Here is a 19254-nt window from a genome sequence, read left to right on the forward strand (position 1 = left end):
ACCATGGACTCCCTGATGGCCTCAGACAAATAGGGTTGATGGGAGAGCTTCCAATAGAGACATGACATCATTGGTAAACCTCATGAGTACACTATTACTCCCTGTTTCTTTAAAAGCCAACCATATTTACTCTATGCAGTTACCTGGCTAAAGAATTTCATAGGTAACCACCATCCTTCAGTCGGTCTGAAGGTGTTGCTCTGAGTTGACTTTGAACCCACTGTCTTGCTGAGTTCCTGGCACATGTAAAGGCTGAGTGGCTGGATGGACAGACAGCATGTCAGTGGATGGATATGCAGTCTTCTTGGGCTCCAGAATCCCTTAGTTGTACTTTCACCGTGAGATTTAGATTTCCTTTCTCCCAAACCTTCCCCTTGGTAACCATCTTCCTGAGACAAGCCTTCTTGTGTTCTATGGGTTCTCTCTAGTGCTCGATCTCCCATATTGATAGAATCTGCAGTGTAAGACAGCAAGGCAGGCAGAGCTCTGCAGATATAGACGAAGCAAAGGTGACAATAGCCCAGAGGACCCACCAAAGATACTCCTTGCTCATGTAAGCAACTGTTTGCTCTGGGCAGCATCTACGCTGTTTCAGGCCAGCGGTACCTCCTACTGATGGCCCAGATTGGGAGAGCAGCTAGTGGTCTGCTACCAGCTGCCCTCTCTTTTCCAGAGGCTTATGCACATTGTGGCCTCCCTCTCACCCGCTGGTGCTTATTACTCATTGCTTAGAGACGTCTGTTTTGGGGACCTGAGCTCTGCCATATGTGCCTAGTTGCTGCCACAGCCTTTTCTTTTCTGACTTGAGGATCCTGTGCTTGCAAAGAACCCTAGTCACTGTTGATAAGCACCAGTACAGAGCTAGTCTGCAGTCTGTCTAGTAGGAGTGATTTAAAGAACCAGGAATGTAAACATTAAAAACTGTTGAGCAGAGTGAAAGGTGCTTCCGCACTTTCGTTTGTTTTTTTTTAACAATTTATTTATTATAATTTATTCACATTCCATCCTGATTGTTATCCTCTTACTTTTAAATGTTTATTTATTTATTATTAATTTATTCATATTACATCTCAATGGTTATCCCATCCCTTGTATCCTTCCATTCCTCCCTCCCTCCCACTTTCCCCTTACTCCCTCCTCTATGACTGTGACTGAGGGGGACCTCCTCCCCCTGTATATGCTCATAGGGTGTCAAGTCTCTTCTTGGTAACCTGCTATCCTTCCTCTGAGTGCCACCAGGTCTCCCCCTCCAGGAGATGTGGTCAAATATGGGGGACCAGAGTTCATGTGAAAGTCAGTCCCCACTCTCCACTCAACTGTGGAGAATGCCCTGTCTGTTGGCTAGATCTGGGTCAAGGTTCGATGTTTACTGCACACATAGTCCTCTCACCCTCCCTCCCTCTTCTACCCTATTCCCCTCCCCTAGACCTCTGATGGGGGGGGCTCCTCCCCCACCATGTGGCCGCAGCCTATCATGACCCATCAGGATAGCCTGCATCCCCTTCCTCTGTGTCACCACAAGGCTGCCCTACCAAGGAGCAGTGATCAGATCACAGGCACCAGAGTTCATGTGAGAGGCAGTCTCCACTCTCTCCCCTTCATCCCCTCTCCCCATGTGGAGAATGAGCTGTCTATCAGCTACATCTGAGCAGGGCTCTAGGTTCTCTGCATGAACTGATTGTCCTTGGTTGGTGCATCAGTTTGTGCAGGCTCCCCCGGGTCCAGATCTGCCGACCTTGATGGTTTTCTTGTGGAGCTCCTGACAGCCCCTCCCCCTACATCCCCCGACTCTGTCCATACACTCTCAGCACTTCCCCATAGTCCGTTCTGTGAGTCCCAGCATTTGTCCCTACCCGCGCTGGGCGGAGTCTCTCAGAGGACATCTATGTTGGGCTAATATCCACTTACAAGTGAGTGTCTCTCTCACTGGTTGCTTTGATTTATTTTTTCCTATTTATCTGACAAGTCAGTTTTCCTCAAATACCCTGATCTGTGGTAAATACAATGACAGTGCTTGTGATTTGTTCTTCCGTGCTATGCATTTGCCAGTGTTTCCCCTTAGATAGAGGTCTGTTACTTTGATGTTTACTGAAGAAGTGCTAATTGAGTGACATGGCGAGTCCTGTCATTCTCACGGATTTCGTGAAAAGATGCACTTGGAGATCTAGTCTGCCAAACAGTGAGGCTATATTTAACAGAAATACGTTTTAAACTGCTCTAGTTTATCTTAAAGAGTTGTCTGTTTTATATTAGTGCTTGTCTTTCCTCATGTACACATGTGCACCAGGTGCATGCCTAATGCATACGAGGCCAGAAAAAGCTATACATGGTACATTCCCCTGAGACTGGAGTTGCTGTTATGAGCAACAGCAGGGGCTGGGAACTGAACCTGGGTCCTCTGCAGCAACAGCAGCTGTCCTTAGCTACCGACCCATCTCTCCAGCCCTTGTGGTTTTAAAATTACAATAAAATTGATTGAAGTAAATAAAGTTAAAATTTTATTTCCTCTTAGTGTCGTTTATCTGCTGGATTCCTTGTGTCTCGCGTTAGCGCCTCACAGACCAGGTTTCCACTTCCTGTAGCCATGTTGCTTTCATGCAGTCTCAGGCTGAGCAGCTGACTGCTCCTGGCCTGCGTCTTTGTGTGGCATTTCTTCCGCCCACCTGCTCACAGCAGGCCGCCTTCAGGCCTGAAGAGTAGCTAAACACTTCTCAAAGTATCTGAAGATCCAGCTAAAGTCCAACCATTCTGCATTGTGTGCTGGGAGCTATTGACCGTGGGCTTTTGAAGACAGAGAAAATAAGTTTGTTACCCGTGGCTGTAAAGCGTGGATGGCATCGCTCCTGCACCCTGCGCTGAGCGGGGCATTGTGCAGCTATGTGGAACTCACTTTCCATGTTGGGATAGCGTCGCACAAGTCTCATGCCACTTACTGCAGAATGCCAGAGTAAATGGATCCTTGTGAACCGATTGGAGCATTAGACAGATTATATAGCGCGATACTGACGTGCTTAGTGGGCCAAGGTGATGTATAGTGCTACCCGGGCACAGTATGTAGGAGGCAATTATGCTACAGGCTGTGTACTATCTACAGCATATCTGCAAGAGTCTACTTATGCAGAAATTAAATGCATTTTTGAAGTTTAACTGTAACTTTTTGTTTTTAACCAAAAAAAATTTTTAAGGTTTTACATTTTAGAAAGATTTAAAAAAAAATGTTTTCCTTCTCAATATTTTGGCTTAAAACGCTCCATATAAGGTTTGAAAACAAACTTTAGTTTTAATCCTAGTTCCTGTATATTCATGCTGAAGTGTGTGTGTGTGTGCTCCTGTGCCTGTGTATATGTGTGTGTGTGCTCCTGTGCCTGTGCATATGTGTGTGTATGTGTGTGCTCCTGTGCCTGTGCCTATGTGTGTGTATGTGTGTGCTCCTGTGCCTGTGCCTATGTGTGTGTGTGCTCCTGTGCCTGTGTATATGTGTGTGTGTGCTCCTGTGCCTGTGCATATGTGTGTGTATGTGTGTGCTCCTGTGCCTGTGCCTATGTGTGTGTGTGCTCCTGTGCCTGTGTATATGTGTGTGTGTGCTCCTGTGCCTGTGCATATGTGTGTGTATGTGTGTGCTCCTGTGCCTGTGCCTATGTGTGTGTGTGCTCCTGTGCCTGTGCCTATGTGTGTGTGTGCTCCTGTGCCTGTGCCTATGTGTGTGTGTGCTCCTGTGCCTGTGCCTATGTGTGTGTGTGTGCGCGCTCCTGTGCCTGTGCATATGTGTGTGTGTGTGTGCTCCTGTGCCTGTGCATATGTGTGTGTGTGTGTGCTCCTGTGCCTGTGCATATGTGTGTGTGTGTGTGCTCCTGTGCCTGTGCATATGTGTGTGTGCTCCTGTGCCTGTGCATATGTGTGTGTGTGTGTGCTCCTGTGCCTGTGCATATGTGTGTGTGTGTGTGTGCTCCTGTGCCTGTGCATATGTGTGTGTGTGTGCTCCTGTGCCTGTGCCTGTGTATATGTGCTCCTGTGTGTGTGTGTGTGTGTGTGAGTGTGTGTGTGTGCATGTGCGCACTCCTGTGCCCCTGTACATGTGTAGGAATGCATGTGCGTGCTGGTGCTAACACTATCACTGAGTTAAATTCTCAGTCCCTAAAATTGAACTTTTAATTGGAAAGTTAAACAATAGAGCTCACAGTTTTGCTTATATTTGCAAGCACATGCACATTAAAAAAAAAAGTGCTTCATAACACATTTTCAGCCTTGAAACAAATGTTTTCCCTGTTTTTAGGATGTTTCTCTTCACTCCTCACCCTCTTAGAAACAATTAGCTGTTATTTTGTACTGTATGCACGTGGTTACTCTAGAGCCACCAAATGTAATATGATCCTGTATATTTAGTTGTGTCAGATACATAAGCATATAAGAGAATAAGCAAGGGTTAGTGTTTTTTTCCTAAAGCAGTAGGAAATGAGAGAGTAATGATTAACCATCTCCTTTTTACTCCCCCTGAAAACATCAATTATGGTTACACATCTTAGGAGCAAGCTCCCCAGCAGAACAGAATAGCTGCCCTCACTGTTTCAAAACCTTAACCACGGTTTAACAGCTGGGATACGTGTGCGTGACTGTAATTTAAGGCATTAACTCTGATGCAGGGCTACCTGCCTTTGGACAGCAGTCCCGGGAGCCGAGTGCGTGTTGATCTTAGCAACGGGTTTTAGAATTTGAAGATGTTCATTAATTTAACAGAACAGAAAAATAGCCTTCTGAATTCCCCCTTCTCTGTACATGCACATACCTTTTCATTCTTGTTAACTAGAAATGTACATTTTAGTACCCGAGAGAGGAAAGGGATTTTTGAAGGGCTTAGGCACCAATTGTGTTGATGAGGAGCAAAGAGTGGAGACTATCAAGACAAACCCTGTGGCCTTATGAAGATATTGTCAAGTTGGAAATCAGTGAGGAGACAACGAAAACCAGCACTATCCTCACCATCCTCCCTTGGCCTTATTTTTAACGGTGAAATCACCTCTGGTTTTTTTGGGTTTTTGTTTTGTTTTGTTTTGTTTAATCCCAGTAAGGCATTTTGGGAATGTTCGGTTTATTGTTTTGTGTCTTTGCTTCCCTGAGTACGTAGCTTTGCTAATTGTGTATTTGTTGAAGTTGTTTTGTGAACAGAACCTTTTAGAATTTTATTTTATTTTTTTAATAAAAAGTATAGATGTGACAGCATTCTCACTATTAGGAAAGAAAGGAGTCTTTACCTGGCCCTGCGGTGCCATGTTAAACCTGAAAAGGAGGTAGCTGAACAAGCAGAGGGTGAGTGTGTCTGAGGAAAGTTCTGGTCTTTGAGGCAGGCCCGATGTGCTTTGCCGGTGTCTGGTGCATTTAGGCATTTAAGGCTTTGTTTTCTGTGGATTCTAGATTTTTAAGAAGTATTCATTTTTCTCTCTGGAACAAGCCTGTTTTCTAGTAAGAAAGGTAGAATAAGCTCTGGTCTGGGATGAACTTCATTCCCCTTGTCTTCCTTGATGTCTCCTCTTTCAGCTGAGATACGTCAGCCTTGGCTCCAACTTCCTTCTCTGCAGACTGTGGCCGTCAGGTCAGAAGAAAAGAGCTACAGGCATTTCCATGTAGTTACAACCTGCTGTAACCTGACAGGTCACATGACCTGCTGTAAACTGAATGCAAACATAGGGGGCCTATTGATGCTTTTTATCTCTGGTCATGTACTTACTGGTATAATTAGAGTGTTTAATGTAAAAACCTACATGTTAAGCTCATTTCTGTGTTAATTACTGTACACCTACTCGTGTTTGCCTGGGAACGAGTTGGGCCCTTGTAGGGCAAGAGACAGAGGGAGGCAGTGCTGCATCAGTTTCCTTCCCAGATGGGAGCACCAAGGTTGAGATGGAGGGTAGCGACGCTGCATCAGTTTCCTTCCCAGATGGGAGCACCAAGGCGGAGACGGAAGGGTAGCGATGCTGCATCAGTTTCCTTCCCAGATGGGAGCACCAAGGCTGCACACAGACTTGTCCCGAGAAAAAGTCATTGGACAACAGCTAGCATTGGAGCTTATGCTCCAGCAAGCTGCCTCTGTGTCCCGAGTGCTGGGATTGAAGGCGTGCACCACCACTGCCCCATGGCAAGCTGGGCTTATTTGCTTGTTTGTTTGTTTGTTTTAATATCTAAATTTATTTTTGTGTAACTGACAGATAATGATTACCTGTGTCTCAGGGCACTCTGTGCTGGCTCAGCACATGTCACATGGCCCAATCATCAGCCAGGATAGTTCAGTTCAGCTAACTTCTCAGACAGTTGTCATGTCTTTCAGACAGCGTTCGGAGAGAACAAATGAAGCTTGTTTTCACACTCTTGGGCTGTCAAAAGGTTAGAATAAAAAACAAATTATAAGCCAGGCAGTGGTGGCACATGCCTTTAATCCCAGCACTCGGGAGGCAAATGCAGAGGAAGGTGGATCGCTGTGAGTTCGAGGTCAGCCTGGTCTACAAAGAGAGTTCAGGACAGCCAAGGCTATAGAGAGAAATCCTGTATAAAAAAACAAAAAACAGAAACAAATTATAGTTTCCTCAGTGGAAGTGCCAAGGAAAGCCCATCCACTGCCCATTGCAGTCAGGGCGCCTCCACCTAAGCATCCGCTGAGATGAAGACTGGCAGTGTGGGATCGTGATGGAAAGTGAGCTCCAGAAGCAGCTCAGACCAGGGTCTGAATGGATGCTTTCACACAGTGAGTGCTTGCATGGGACCACATGTGTCCAGTGCAGTGTTGACAACAGCTGCCTGTGGAAAGACACTCTCAGAGATAAGATGCCCAAACTTCAGTGTACATGAAATGCTCAAAACTAGGAAAGCCAGGCGTGGTGGTGCACTCCTTTAATCCTAGCTCTTGGGAGGCAGAGGCAGGTGGATCTCTGAGTTTGAGGCCAGGCTGGTCTACAGGGTGAGTTTCAGGACAGTCAGGACTACACAGAAAAACCTTGTCTTAAAAAACAAAAACAAACAAACAAAATCCAATCAACCAACCAAACAAAAAACTTTAGTAAAGATGGATCTTAACAAATGAGGGTTCTCACATGATTTTGATAAAGGACATTTTGTGACCTAATTCAAACTATCCTTTAAAAAATAATCTCAGCACTCGGGAGGCAGAGGCAGGCAGATCGCTCTGAGTTCGAGGCCAACCTGGTCTACAAAATGAGTCCAGGATGGCCAAGGCTACACAGAGAAACCCTGTCTCGAAAAAAAAAAATCCACTCTCTGTGTGACACCTGATGTGTAGACCACAATCTGGGGCAGGCCCCTGCCCATGAACGTTCAGCTGAGGCAAACTGGACTTGGTGCATCGAGGGGGTGGGAGGGGGTGGGAGGGGCATTGAGGGGGTGGGAGGGGGTGGAAGGTGCATTGAGGGGATGGGAGGGAGGGAGGGGAAGGGGTGGGAGGAGGTGGGAGGGGGTGGGAGGTGCATTGAGGGGGTGGGAGGGAGTGGGAGGGAGGAAGAAGAAGAAAGAGTGATAATAAGAATAAAGTCGGGTGGGTAGAGAGGTAGCAAAGGATCTGGGAGGAGTTGTGAAATAGCAAAATGCATTGTATAAAATCTCAAAGAATTAATAATAATAATAATACTTTAAAATCTACTACTGAGAGAGGTAAGCCAGCAATAAAAATTGTGCTTGGTTATTATATTTTGAATTTTCCCAAAAAGGAAAGTTTTTTTGCTTAAAAAAATGTTTTCTCTCTTATTTTAGACATGGCTATATAACAGCTGTGTTGTTGCCCATCGTCCCATAAAGCCTAAAATACCAACTCCATGGCCCATTACAGACAAAAGTGCTAATGTCTGAATTAGAATAAGACCATAGAGTGAGACAAGGAAGTAATTTGGTGAATGTTCTGGGTCGGGGCAGCAGAGATTGGCTGATGCATCACTCACTGAGTGTGAAGGAAGTTAAAGAAGTAAGGCTGTGTGGTGAGTGCTGATTTTTCTTACTTAGACATAGGAAAACTATGGAGGATCAGGTCTGTGGAAGGCAGATCGAGAGTGCTGTCTGGACCCTGCATATTTGAGAGGTGCTTTAGACACGTAGGGCTCAGTATCACACGAAGGATTGACCATGTGTCCTGGACTGGAGCTGAACACAGAAGTGTGGAAGCCGTGAACAGTAGCACAGGTCTGTCACATGCAAAGCATGAAGAGGACTGAGTGTGGTGCTCACACCTGTAATCCTGGCACTGACAAGCTGAGGCAGGAGGATGTGTGAATTCAAGGGCAGCCTGGCCTATAGAGTTAGGGCCTGTTAAAAGGAAAGTAAAAATAGGACCTTTATCTTAGACGCCATGATTAACTCAAGACAGATGGAAGACTTTGAACTCTAAAGAAGAAATGCAAAGGAGAGAAGGCCCAGCTGTTGTCTCTGCTGTTTCCTGGCTGTTTCACCGAGGAGCTCAGGATATTCTTTGGGAGGTAGTCGGAGAGGTGTCCTGTGTGTTGGGGGGGGGGGTGGTGGTTGCAATCACGTAACAGCTATCAGGAGAGATTAAATTTTAGGCTATACATGGAATGCAGGCCTTGTGCATAGGTCTTACTCTTATAAAGTTAAATTTAAATATTATTACATGTATTTATTTATTGTATACGCATGTGCCATGGTGTATATGAGCAGGTCAGGGGCAGTTTGTAGGAGTCAGTTCTCTGCTTTTACGCCCTAGGGACCAAACACAAGTCATCAGGAACTGAGGTCTTTACCCAATGAGCCATCTCAGGGACCCCCAAAGCTAGACTTTGAAGTAGGAGGTTTGGTGTGACAGGGAGATCTGGACGGACCCCACAGGGGAAGAATGTGGGTAAATGTGTGAAGGCAGCAGGTGACAGCAAGAAAGCTCCAAGGAAGTAGGAGAAAAACCAAGAGCCTGAGGTGGCCTTGAGGCCAGTGTACCGGATTCGATGCTCTGTAGAGTACCAACTAATAAGGTGTGAGCTTGGCGTAGCTAAGGAGAGATGCGCGTTGTCGATGACCTCACCATGTGCCTTAAGGCAGTAGTGGCTATGCCTATTTGCTTATGACTTTGTTTCTTGTTTGCTTTGGTTTGGCCTTTATTTCTGAAATAACTCTTGTATTTTTAAAGTATTGATTGAGTTTGGCCTCTTTTTAGGAGATAGTCTCTTTCGTTTTTCGATTATGATTTATTTTCCCCCGGCACTTTTTGTCATGGTGCTGTTTTCTGTGCTTCTTTTTTATAAGTTCATACGGATCTTGGGCACAACACTTTTCTGCTGTTCATGTGTTGTCTGTTTTTTGACATTTGGAAGTGACATATCTTCCCGTGGTTCTTTCTGACACTGGCTAGTAGGAAAGAACGGCTGGGAATGTCCCTCCTTTAGTGGTAACAGGGGCCATGGCCTGATCTCCCTGCTCAGAAGCCTGGGCCACGTGAAGGGCGGCATGCCGGCGCACCGTGTACGCACCCTGTCCAGAAGCCTCCAGGGTGTACCTCCGAGTTGTGCAGCCCGCTTGTACTTTAGAACAAGCTGTGATTTGGAGCGGCTGCTCGCTGTTGTGCTGCATAACCTGGGGCGCCGGAAGCATTCTCACTGAGGACTGGCGTCCTGTTTCCATGTCCACACATCAGGGAGAAAGCACAAGACTCGTGTTCCCAGTCCATGTTAGGTCTCCTTCCGAGGATCGTGTGTTCGGCTCTTTACCGTCCCGCTCTTTAGTGCCCTGGCCTCCACAAATCAAAGGTCATTTTTCAGACGTGCAGTGGGTCCGCTAGCCTAGTCCCCCTCCACTCTTGTGAATCGTCAACTGCAGACCGCCAGTCATTCTAAAGCAGAGCTGTGTAAGGAGCGAAAGAGGTTTATTGGGCTGAGAATGTAGCTCAGGGAGAGAGCGCGGGCCGTGGCTTCAGTCCCTAGAACACTGTGCGCATGCGCCCCACGCTGGCTCTAAGTCCTTCCCAGCCCTGCGTCTTGCTGCACCACCCTTCAGCTGGTGGCTTCCCATGCTCGGTCCTACTCTGAAACTTATATAAACTTTCCCACCAGCACAGAAGTTTTCCTTTCTCGTCCTTTGGAAACAAACATTCCTGCAGAACGTTCCTAGTGAGTTATTTTTAGTGGAAGGATGAGACTGAGTTCGAGCTCCAAAGCAAAAGCCGCACACATCTGTAACCAGAGCAAAGGAGGCGGCACAGCAGGCGTGCTGGCCAGTCCCCGTAGGTGAACGGTGAGGAGAGACCCTGCCTCAAAAACTAAGGTAGAGAGAGAGAGAGAGCGATTGAGAAAGACAGCACCTTCTGACCACCACGCATGTGCACATGTATCATATAAACATGTACACAGAAACGCAAAATGACTTCTGTTATACATGGTAAATTGTTGTCAGTTGTAAGTGTTTCAAATATACATATACATTAGCAATGTAATGAAGCTGTGTATTACCATCCGTTTGTGGTAGGGACACTGACACCGACTCCCTTAGCAATCTTGACTGGTTCGATGTGGTGGCTGGCATATCGTGGGTTTCCTGGAGCTCATCTCACCCTGACTAATCACCCTCCAGCCGTCAGCTCTCTACTTCTCAGAACGCGTCGTGTGGATGAAGTTGTGGGTTGTGCTTGTCCTGTCTGTGACTGACCTACTTCCTTTACCATTCTGCCCTTCAGACTTTGCTGTATTGTTGCCCAGGACAGGATTTCTGTCATTTTCAAGGCTAAATAGTGTCACATTTCAAACTCAGGACAAAGGGCTGAGGTGCCTATTTAACATATCACAATACACCTGGCCTCTAGGTTCTCCCAGCATCCCTCAGTCCCTACCTGTTACAGGTTATGGCTGACATACCCTGCCCTCTCCTCTGAACTCTCCAGCTCAGGGGCTGGGCTGCCCTCCCCACAGAGGCTCTTCCCTGCATAACCAGACATCTTGGTCACTGGCTCTCTCTGGCTTTTTTGCTCCATTAGTACCTCTGGCTGCCTGGATGCTGTGCTTAGGTCCCCTCTGACCCTTTCCTGTCCCCTCTTCCCAGTGTCATGACCCCTCTGAACTCTCCCCAGTGTGTCTGCCTCTGCCTCTGCTCTCCCGCACGCCTATAATAAAGCTTCTCCTCCACCACCTAGGAACAATCATATCTCTCTCTCTCTCTCTCTCTCTCTCTCTCTCTCTCTCTCTCTCTCTCTCTCTCTCTCTCTCTCTCTCTCTCTTTCTCCAGCCTCTGGATGGCGAATCTTAATTCAGCCAGCAGTACTCAGCACTAGTACACAGGTAGGTCAATGGCATGAGTAGAACTGCCACTTAACACACGAAGTTTGTTATTTTAAAATGCAGGGTCTCACCTCGCCGCCCTGCTGGCCTGAGACAACTCAGGGTTGGTCCTCCTGCTTCTGCCTCCGGAGTGCTAGGGTAACAGGTGTGAGCACCGTGCCCAATAGCAACACTCAATTCTTGAGTCTCCCTAGGACATAAAATTATGAGAGGAGCCTGCACTGCCCTGTATTCTTTCTCCCTGTGCCTTTCAGAGGTCTCCATGTTTTTATCAAAGGATATGAAAAAACACAACGGGAAACGAAATTGGGTGATATATTTCACCCAGAAAGGCGAAGTAACTATTTATGTGCTTTATTTATCCTAGAGTTTTTGGTAACATACAGATTTATTTTCAAGAAGCCTTGTTTTATTTTTTTCATTTGTAATTCTAGTTTGTACAGCCATGCTATAAAACGGGGGCTTCATTATAGCATCTTCATACGTGTGTCATATGCTTTGCTTATACTAACCCCAACTTCTTTCTTCATCACCCCATCTCCCATCACTCATTCCCTTCCTCACCCCCAAATACTCACACTTGTACTTTCATCTTACTATGCATATTTTTAAATATCTAGCCCCTTTATATGAGGGAAAACATTCAGGTAGCTGAATAAAATCCCATTATGTGTACGTTCCACATTTCCTTCAGCCAAGCCACTCAGCCACTTGCCCATCAAGGCTGTGTTCACCTTGAGGTCTTCCTCCCTTGCCTACCTGGAGCCACTGCTGGTCACACCGCTTTGCAGCTCGGGTCTATGGTTTGTGTATTCTGCACGTGCAAGCCCAGTGCACTGTAGCGGGATGGGAGCCAGTAATGTGGTGTGATCTTCATTGGAGGTTCTCCTTCATTGCCTCCAGGGATCCCCACCCCTGGGGGGAGGAAGAGGTTGTGTAAGAGGCCACTGGCCAAGCTTCAGTTTTCAGATCCAACCACCTCAGACCACAGGACCAGGCAGGAGTTCTAGAGTCTAAACAGCCGAAGCTCTGGCTTAGGTTGGGAGCCCCCTGCTTGGCCAGGAGTGCTTACCACACTTTTCTCTCTTGTCATCTCTCTCTGACATTCTTGTTCTTCCTTTCTGTTTCTTGTTTCTCTGACTCATGGTCACACACAGGTGGCTCCCTCGGGAGCTCTACTTTCTAGAGTGTCTTTCTGAGCCTTATTCTAAACATACTGTTTGATTCTCTCTGTTTTTACTAAAGAATATGTTACAGGGAGGGCGTCCCCAAACTGTGAAGCAAGATTCAATCTGCCCCAACATCTTTTCGTGGTCCGTGATTTTGGATTAGGGGTGCTTAACCGATATTGGAGATGTTCTAGAGTCCAGTAAATCTGAGCCCCGACTGGTCCCAGGCATTTTGGTGATGGTCGCTCAACTTGCATACTATTTTCCATTTATCCAAAGTTTTTAACTGGCTTCCTGAATGCACCGAAAATTGTGTCACGAGCTTTGCTCCTGTTGTTATTGGCGTCTCTCCACTCTGTGAACTGCACTTTGATGATGTTTTTATGACTTTGCTTTCCCACTTAACCAATATTTCCCTCCCTTAATATAAGTCCTTAGGAAAAATTAATGAGCCAACATGATGACATGAGTTTAAGGTTGTGTCCTGCATGCCTTACTGCCTTGAGCCTGCTGGTGGGACACTGTGGTGTCAAGCAGTTGGCCATAGCTGCAGGTGGGAGAACCTTACTTTGCAGCAAACCTCTTTCCCCTCGTCTCTGGGACCTTCCGCAGTGAAGGAAGGGGTCAAGAGCTCGGTTCCAACTCCAGATGATCTCACTAGGTCTCCAGCACCCTCATGACAGATTTGTTTTAACGAGTCTTTGCTTATCGACCGGAACTAAAAGTGTAGTGAAAGCCACTAGCACTCTGGACTGGTAGTGTTGATTGTCAGCTTGGCTAGATTAAGAACTGCTCTAGAGCCAGGCGGTGGTAGCGCACACCTTTAATCCCAACATTTGGGAGGCAGAGTCAGGTGGATCTCTGTGAGATTGAAGGCAGCTTGTTCTACAAATCGAGTTCCAGGACAGCCAGGGCTACACAGCGAAACCCTGTCTCAAACAAAGCAACAACAACAACAACCCCGGTCTGTCTATGAGGGTGTTTTCCTGTTAGCAAGAGGGAAGACTGACCCTGAATGGGCAGTGCCGTCCTACAGGTGGGTCTGCGTCTTCTGCCACCATGGACATATGAGTGGCTGTGTCTCCACCACCATTATAGACTGAGCCCGAATGACCCTTTCATCAAGTTGCTTCTCACCACACATTTGTTTATAGCAACAAGAAAAGTAACTAACACGTCTTCCATCTTCCAGGACTTTACCTGCTAACCTTCAAAGTCATCAGTTCTTAGAACTTTCTCACTTGCACTCCTGAGTCCTTTCTCACTTACACAGGGGACTTGGAGGAGCAAGCTAGGCTTAAACAGACAGCTTGTGGTGAGGCCGCTGAGGAATATGTAACTCACTTCCATTGCGCTATTTAGTGTGCATATTTTAGGACTGTAAATGAGTAAGATAGTAATGTTTTATTTGAGAATGTATCAATACATATTTATTATGGGGAATTTGGTTTTTTTTTAAATTGCTCTTTCAAGAGAATTGCATTGTTCTGATTGTTTCTTCTTCTTATCACCATCATCATCAGTAGTAGTAGCAGTCGTCCTAGTCACAGTCATAGTATTTTGTTTATGATGTCGCTACAGTCACACATGTGCCATGGTGCATGTATGGAGGTCAAGTTACAACTCTGGGGAGCAGGTTCTGTCCTCCACAGCCGGGTACCTGGGATCAAACTCAGGTGTTCAGACATGTGTGGCAGCTTTTACCTGCTGAGCCACCTCACTGATGCTGTCGTTGGGCCTTTAAAAACCAGCGCTTTTGATGCTTCCTCCGTGTCTTTTATTCATTCACTGCTTGGTGGGCATCCGCAGTTTTTGTTTGATTACGAACAGTCAGTGCCTTTCTTCTCTTAAGGATGCAGTTTCAGTTTATATATATATATACTTTTTTTTTTTTTTTTTTTTTAGTGTCTTTCTCGAGAAGCTGGTGGAAACATGAGCCTTCAGTTTCTTGGCACGGTGGTGAGTAAAAAAAAAAAAAAAAAAAAAAAATTCTGTTTATTCTCTTACTCAGAGGGAATGTGTTTGGTTTCTCCCATGTTTCTGCCCCTTTCACTGTGGCTTTATTTTGCCATCAAATCAAGACATCCCTGTGCAAGAAGCAGGGCATATGAGAAAAGCTTCTATGTGAAAAATATTTCTGTTGCATCTTCTCAGAGAGGAGATGCTTTTCTAGTTTCAGTTGGTTGAGTAGTTGTACTTTCTTTCCAACTGGAGATAAGACCATATAAAATAAAAACAGTGACCTTGAATTCTTTTCCCTCAGTTTGCTTTTAAGCTTTCTCTCTTAGGTTCTTTCTAAAGATATTGAACCACAGTTTATATCTTCATTACTTTCCTGTAAATTCTGTTATTTTATGTATTGCTGTGAAGCAGTTATAAGTCACATTTATATATTTTTTTATCTTTATATGTATGGGAGGGTTATTTTCCTAGTTTTAAACTATCACTTTGATGTGACTTATTTGTTATTATGTGGGTATTTTGCCTGCACATATATCTGTTTACCACATATGTACTGGTACTTGTGGAGGCCACAGGGTTCCCTGGAGTTATAAATGGTTGTAAGCCACCATGTGGGTGTGTGGAATCGAGCTCAGGTCATTTGGAAGAGCAGCCAGTGTGTTAAACTACTGAGCCATAAGAGCAGCCCCGTACCAGCCTGTTTTTAACAGAGGGACATTTGGCATTCTGGCAAGTAGAGGTATGTCTTATTTATCCATGAATCTCAGTTGTAAGCGTCCTAAATTGCCTCTACCTTTTTGCCATTATAAATGTGGTATTTTTATTTTAAAATTTATTTTAAGCACATCTAAAATATTTTTAAATTTATAAGATATATGACCTCATAAGCAGACTCATAGCTGTGATTTGTTACGGGTTTTAGAAATTTTCCCGGCGTTAGGGCACCACCCACAGTGTGATGGAACGCTTATAGTCTAAGCAGTGTCAATTTGGATTACTTGCTGGTTTGTTACTGTGCTTGATTATTTTAAAGTTAAGCCAAACACTGTATTTAAAACTATTGAGATAATCAAATGCAGTATTACTGTGTTTGCATGAAAGTTTATAGTTATCATTGGTGCCAGTTACGATTTTCAGGAAGGTGTTTAAAGGCGTCTGCTGTAAGGCTACTGTTTCTCTGCCGCTGCTGTGTGTGAGCATCTGTCTGTGCTCACCTACCAAGCACAGTTGACCTGGGTGTGTGTGCTGCATATATTTCACCTTCAGTGTCTGTGCTTGGCTACTTTTCTGCTCCCAAATCATAGATTAAAGGATGTTTACCGCTCTAGAGAGACTGGCGCTGACAGAGCTGACTGAAGTGGTGCACTTAGCCAGTCGTAATGCCCAGTCTGAACCTGCTCCTGTCCCCTGCACCCGGGGGGTGGGGAGGGGCTCCTGTCCCCTGCACCCGGGGGATGGGGAGGGGCTCCTGTCCCTTGCACGTGTGGGGGGGAGGGGCTCCTGTCCCCTGCACCCGGGGAGTGGGGAGGGGCTCCTGTCCCTTGCACGGGGGGGGGGGGGGCTCCTGTCCCTTGCACCCGTGGGGGGGCTCTTGTCCTCTGCACCCGTGGGGGGGCTCCTGTCCCCTGCATCGGGGGGGGGGGGGGGCATGACAGCATAACCCAAGGACGACGCTGCGTCTTTGAGGAAACCGAGGTCTCATGAGTCTTGTTCTCTTGGATACTCAGAATACTGACTCCATTCTTCCATCTCCCCATTCTTGCTTTTCAATACCCAGAGTGGTTTCCACTTGAGATGTCGTAGATAAATCTGATTGTCGCTTGATGCTTGAGCCTCCTATGGGCAAGCAAATTATAAGCACTGGAATGATATCAGAGCATTATAATTATAACAGAGTTGTGTTCTTTCTAGTAGAAATAGCATTAGAGTAAAATGAGAATGAGTGACACAAGGATTGGGACTGTGTGCGGCGCTTTGCCACCAGGAACAGGGATCCAAAGTCAGTCTAGTCCTGTTGCTTACATTGTCATATTGATCAGAAAAGTCTAGAGACTAGCATGAAAAGAAACGATTTAGCCCACACTTGCTTTTTAATAGGAACACAGACGTTATGGCGCCCTGTGCAAATGGGAACTGATTCAAGTCACAAGGAAAAAGTAGATGGGTGCACGAGTCTGCTGTGGTCCCATCGTAGTGGAGTAACTTCCGTGGTCCACAGGGCCTTGACTCGGGCCCCGGTGGGCAGGCGTCTTCTGGCGTTATGGTGGACATCTCCTTCTGCCCTCTAGCTGGGCACTTGCTTTCTTCCTGGTGACTTCCACTGCTTCCTCACCCTCCGCCGTTGTCCCTGATGGCATGGGGCAGGAGGAGCCAGAGAGGAACCCACAGTGCTTTAGTGGATCCATCTGCAGTGACAGATGCACGCCCCTTTCCAGTTTTCTTCCGGAGGAGAAGTGGGGCAGGTTAACACACCAGCTTGTTTCCCTGTGCAGTAAAAGCATGGATGTTACAGTGTGCACAAACATGAGCCTATCGCTGGAAATAACCCCACAACACAATCTGAAATGGTATTTAATGGCCTATGAATTGGCTGCAACAGATAAAACAGGACAGCCTGTTCAGCTTTTGGGCTGAGGAAAAGGAAGCATTAATACATCGGTGAATAGCTGGACCATGAATCCCTCCCCACACCCTTAGATGAACCATTAAAAAAAAAAAAAAAAAAGAGTATCTGCCTGTGAAATGGGAGACGGTTGGACAATTTCTGTAATCACAAATTCTGTTCGTATTATGAGATCCCACAGCTACCAGCTGGATAATGATTTCCTATTCTTCTGTAGTAATCTGCAAATGAAAATTGAAAATCCATAGATTTCCATAGCAAGGCTCTTAAAGACTGATTGTTAGTTAGGGTAACACAATACAGCAAGGATCAAATCCATACAACTGCTGACACCTTCCCCTGATTTACTGCTTGAGCAGGAAGAGTAAGGTAATTGGTTAGGGTTTCACAGCCCTAATGGTGTGACTGAATCCATTCCAAAGGTTTACGCTCTGTGCTGGGACCCACAGGAGACAGTTTGGTGGAGAAGGTACGTAGAAAGGCAGTGAAGGATCAGCATGTGTCCTACTCTGGACACAAATAGCCGTAGTCCTCTCCTTGCCGTCTGTGATCGTCTGCGAGAACTGTCCTGTGCCGTCTTTCCTCCTAGCGTTTTAAGTAGATTGTTCAGTGCATTGGAAATGGCAAGCACCTGCTTGTGAGGCCGGAGAGGGATTGAGACGTAAATCCCTGTTCCTTGCCTTGTCCTAGCCTGCCTGGGCTGTAAAGTTAGCATTTTCATAGGCTCTCCCAAACCCTTTTCAAATTCCTCACCCCGTGCCTAAGGATCATCTTCAGACGATGGGGAGGATTCATATTTAAAGGAGACTTCCATAAGGGAGCTGAGGGAGTCATCTCTGGCTAGTTACAGGTGTGTTATTTTTTTACTTTCAGTTTTGCCTAAATGTGGAAAATCACTTTTTTGGGGTCTGTTTTTACCAGTGTTAAGGTTTGACCTTCCAGTTTATATTCAGCCAAGGAATTATCCATGATTAATATCCTCTTTTAAGTATTTTGATAACAGGCTGGAGAAATGGCTCAGAGGTTAAGAGCACTGCTTGCTCTTCCAAAGGTCCCGAGTTCAATTCCCAGCAACCACATGTTGACACAGCCATCTATACTGGGATCTGGTGCCCTCTTCTGGTTTGTAGGCAGAACATTGTATACATAATAGACATATCTTTTTTAAAAATTAAAAAAAAGAAGTATTTTGAAACAGTCTAAACTAATGCCCGAGTGACCTACCGAAAACTGAATGGAGATTTCCCCTTACTCATATGTGTGTCAACATTCGCTCAGACTCTGTTCCCTATCTCTTCATCAAAAGCTCCTTTTTTCTGGAAACCAAGGATTACAATCATGAGCAACTTGCAAGAATCTAATACTGGTGACTTTAATGCTTGCGTTCCTCCCTTCTTTAGACAGTGGTGCTCAAGCTTGATACAAGGCAAAGCCGTCCCTGGCTTTGGCCCCGTTGGTCTCAGGTCCCCGATTCGTGCCACCACTTGCACTGCTCTAAAGGCTAGGAGGGTGGAGCCGATAACGAGGCAGGCTAAAGTCGAGTACAGCAGCCAGCTTTGTCTAATGATCTGATGAAGTCAACTCACATCTCTTCTGGACACCTGGGCGGGAGGGACATACAAGCATAACCAAAGGACAAGGCTCTGTGCTTAAGAAACCAGTCTCACTGGGCGTGGGGGCACACACCTTTAACTGGGAGGCAGAGGCAGGCAGATCGCTGTGAGTTCGAGGCCAGCCTGGTCTACATAGTGAGTCCAGGACAGCCAAGGCCACAGAGAAACCCTGTCTCGAAAAATCAAAGAAGGAGAAGGAGGAAGAGAAGGAGAAGAAGAAAAGAAACCAGTCTCACAGGACTTTTGTCTGTTTTCTCACAAGCATTCGGAACTCTCCTCACATGACCCCATTCTTGATCTGTATTCTGACAATATAATTCTGTATTAGTTGCTCCTACAGCAGATTGCTACATGTAGGTAGCTCAGGACATCATCACATTCACTGATAGTCCTGAAGAAAAAACTGTAAAATCCAGTGCAGCATGGCCTAGCCCAGTAAAACGCCTCTCAGCTGCTAAACCCCAGCTCCAGGTAAAGGAGCTGAGCCCTGTTCTGGAGGCCACGACATTTCACATGACTGCTCAGCCCAGTATGCTTTATATAGACAGGAAGGATCACCTGACCTGCATGAAAATTTAAAATGACTCAATTTATAGAAAACTATGTTCTCTTAGCTCGTT

The 19254-nt window shown here is 46.0% G+C and overlaps 1 protein-coding gene across 3 annotated transcripts in view; it reads left to right on the forward strand.

Moving 5' to 3' along the window:
- Pcca (propionyl-CoA carboxylase subunit alpha) overlaps positions 1 to 19254 on the forward strand; it is an 842751-nt gene that overhangs the window by 762294 nt on the left and 61203 nt on the right. For all 3 annotated transcript variants that reach the window (XM_051160992.1, XM_051160990.1, XM_051160991.1), the window contains one exon: positions 14342 to 14395. In XM_051160992.1, the coding sequence (XP_051016949.1) occupies positions 14342 to 14395 (54 nt within the window). The remainder of the gene's footprint in view (positions 1 to 14341; positions 14396 to 19254) is intronic.

The sequence above is a fragment of the Acomys russatus genome, chromosome 18 (genome assembly GCF_903995435.1).
Source record: "Acomys russatus chromosome 18, mAcoRus1.1, whole genome shotgun sequence".
Classification (NCBI taxonomy): Eukaryota; Metazoa; Chordata; class Mammalia; order Rodentia; family Muridae; genus Acomys; species Acomys russatus.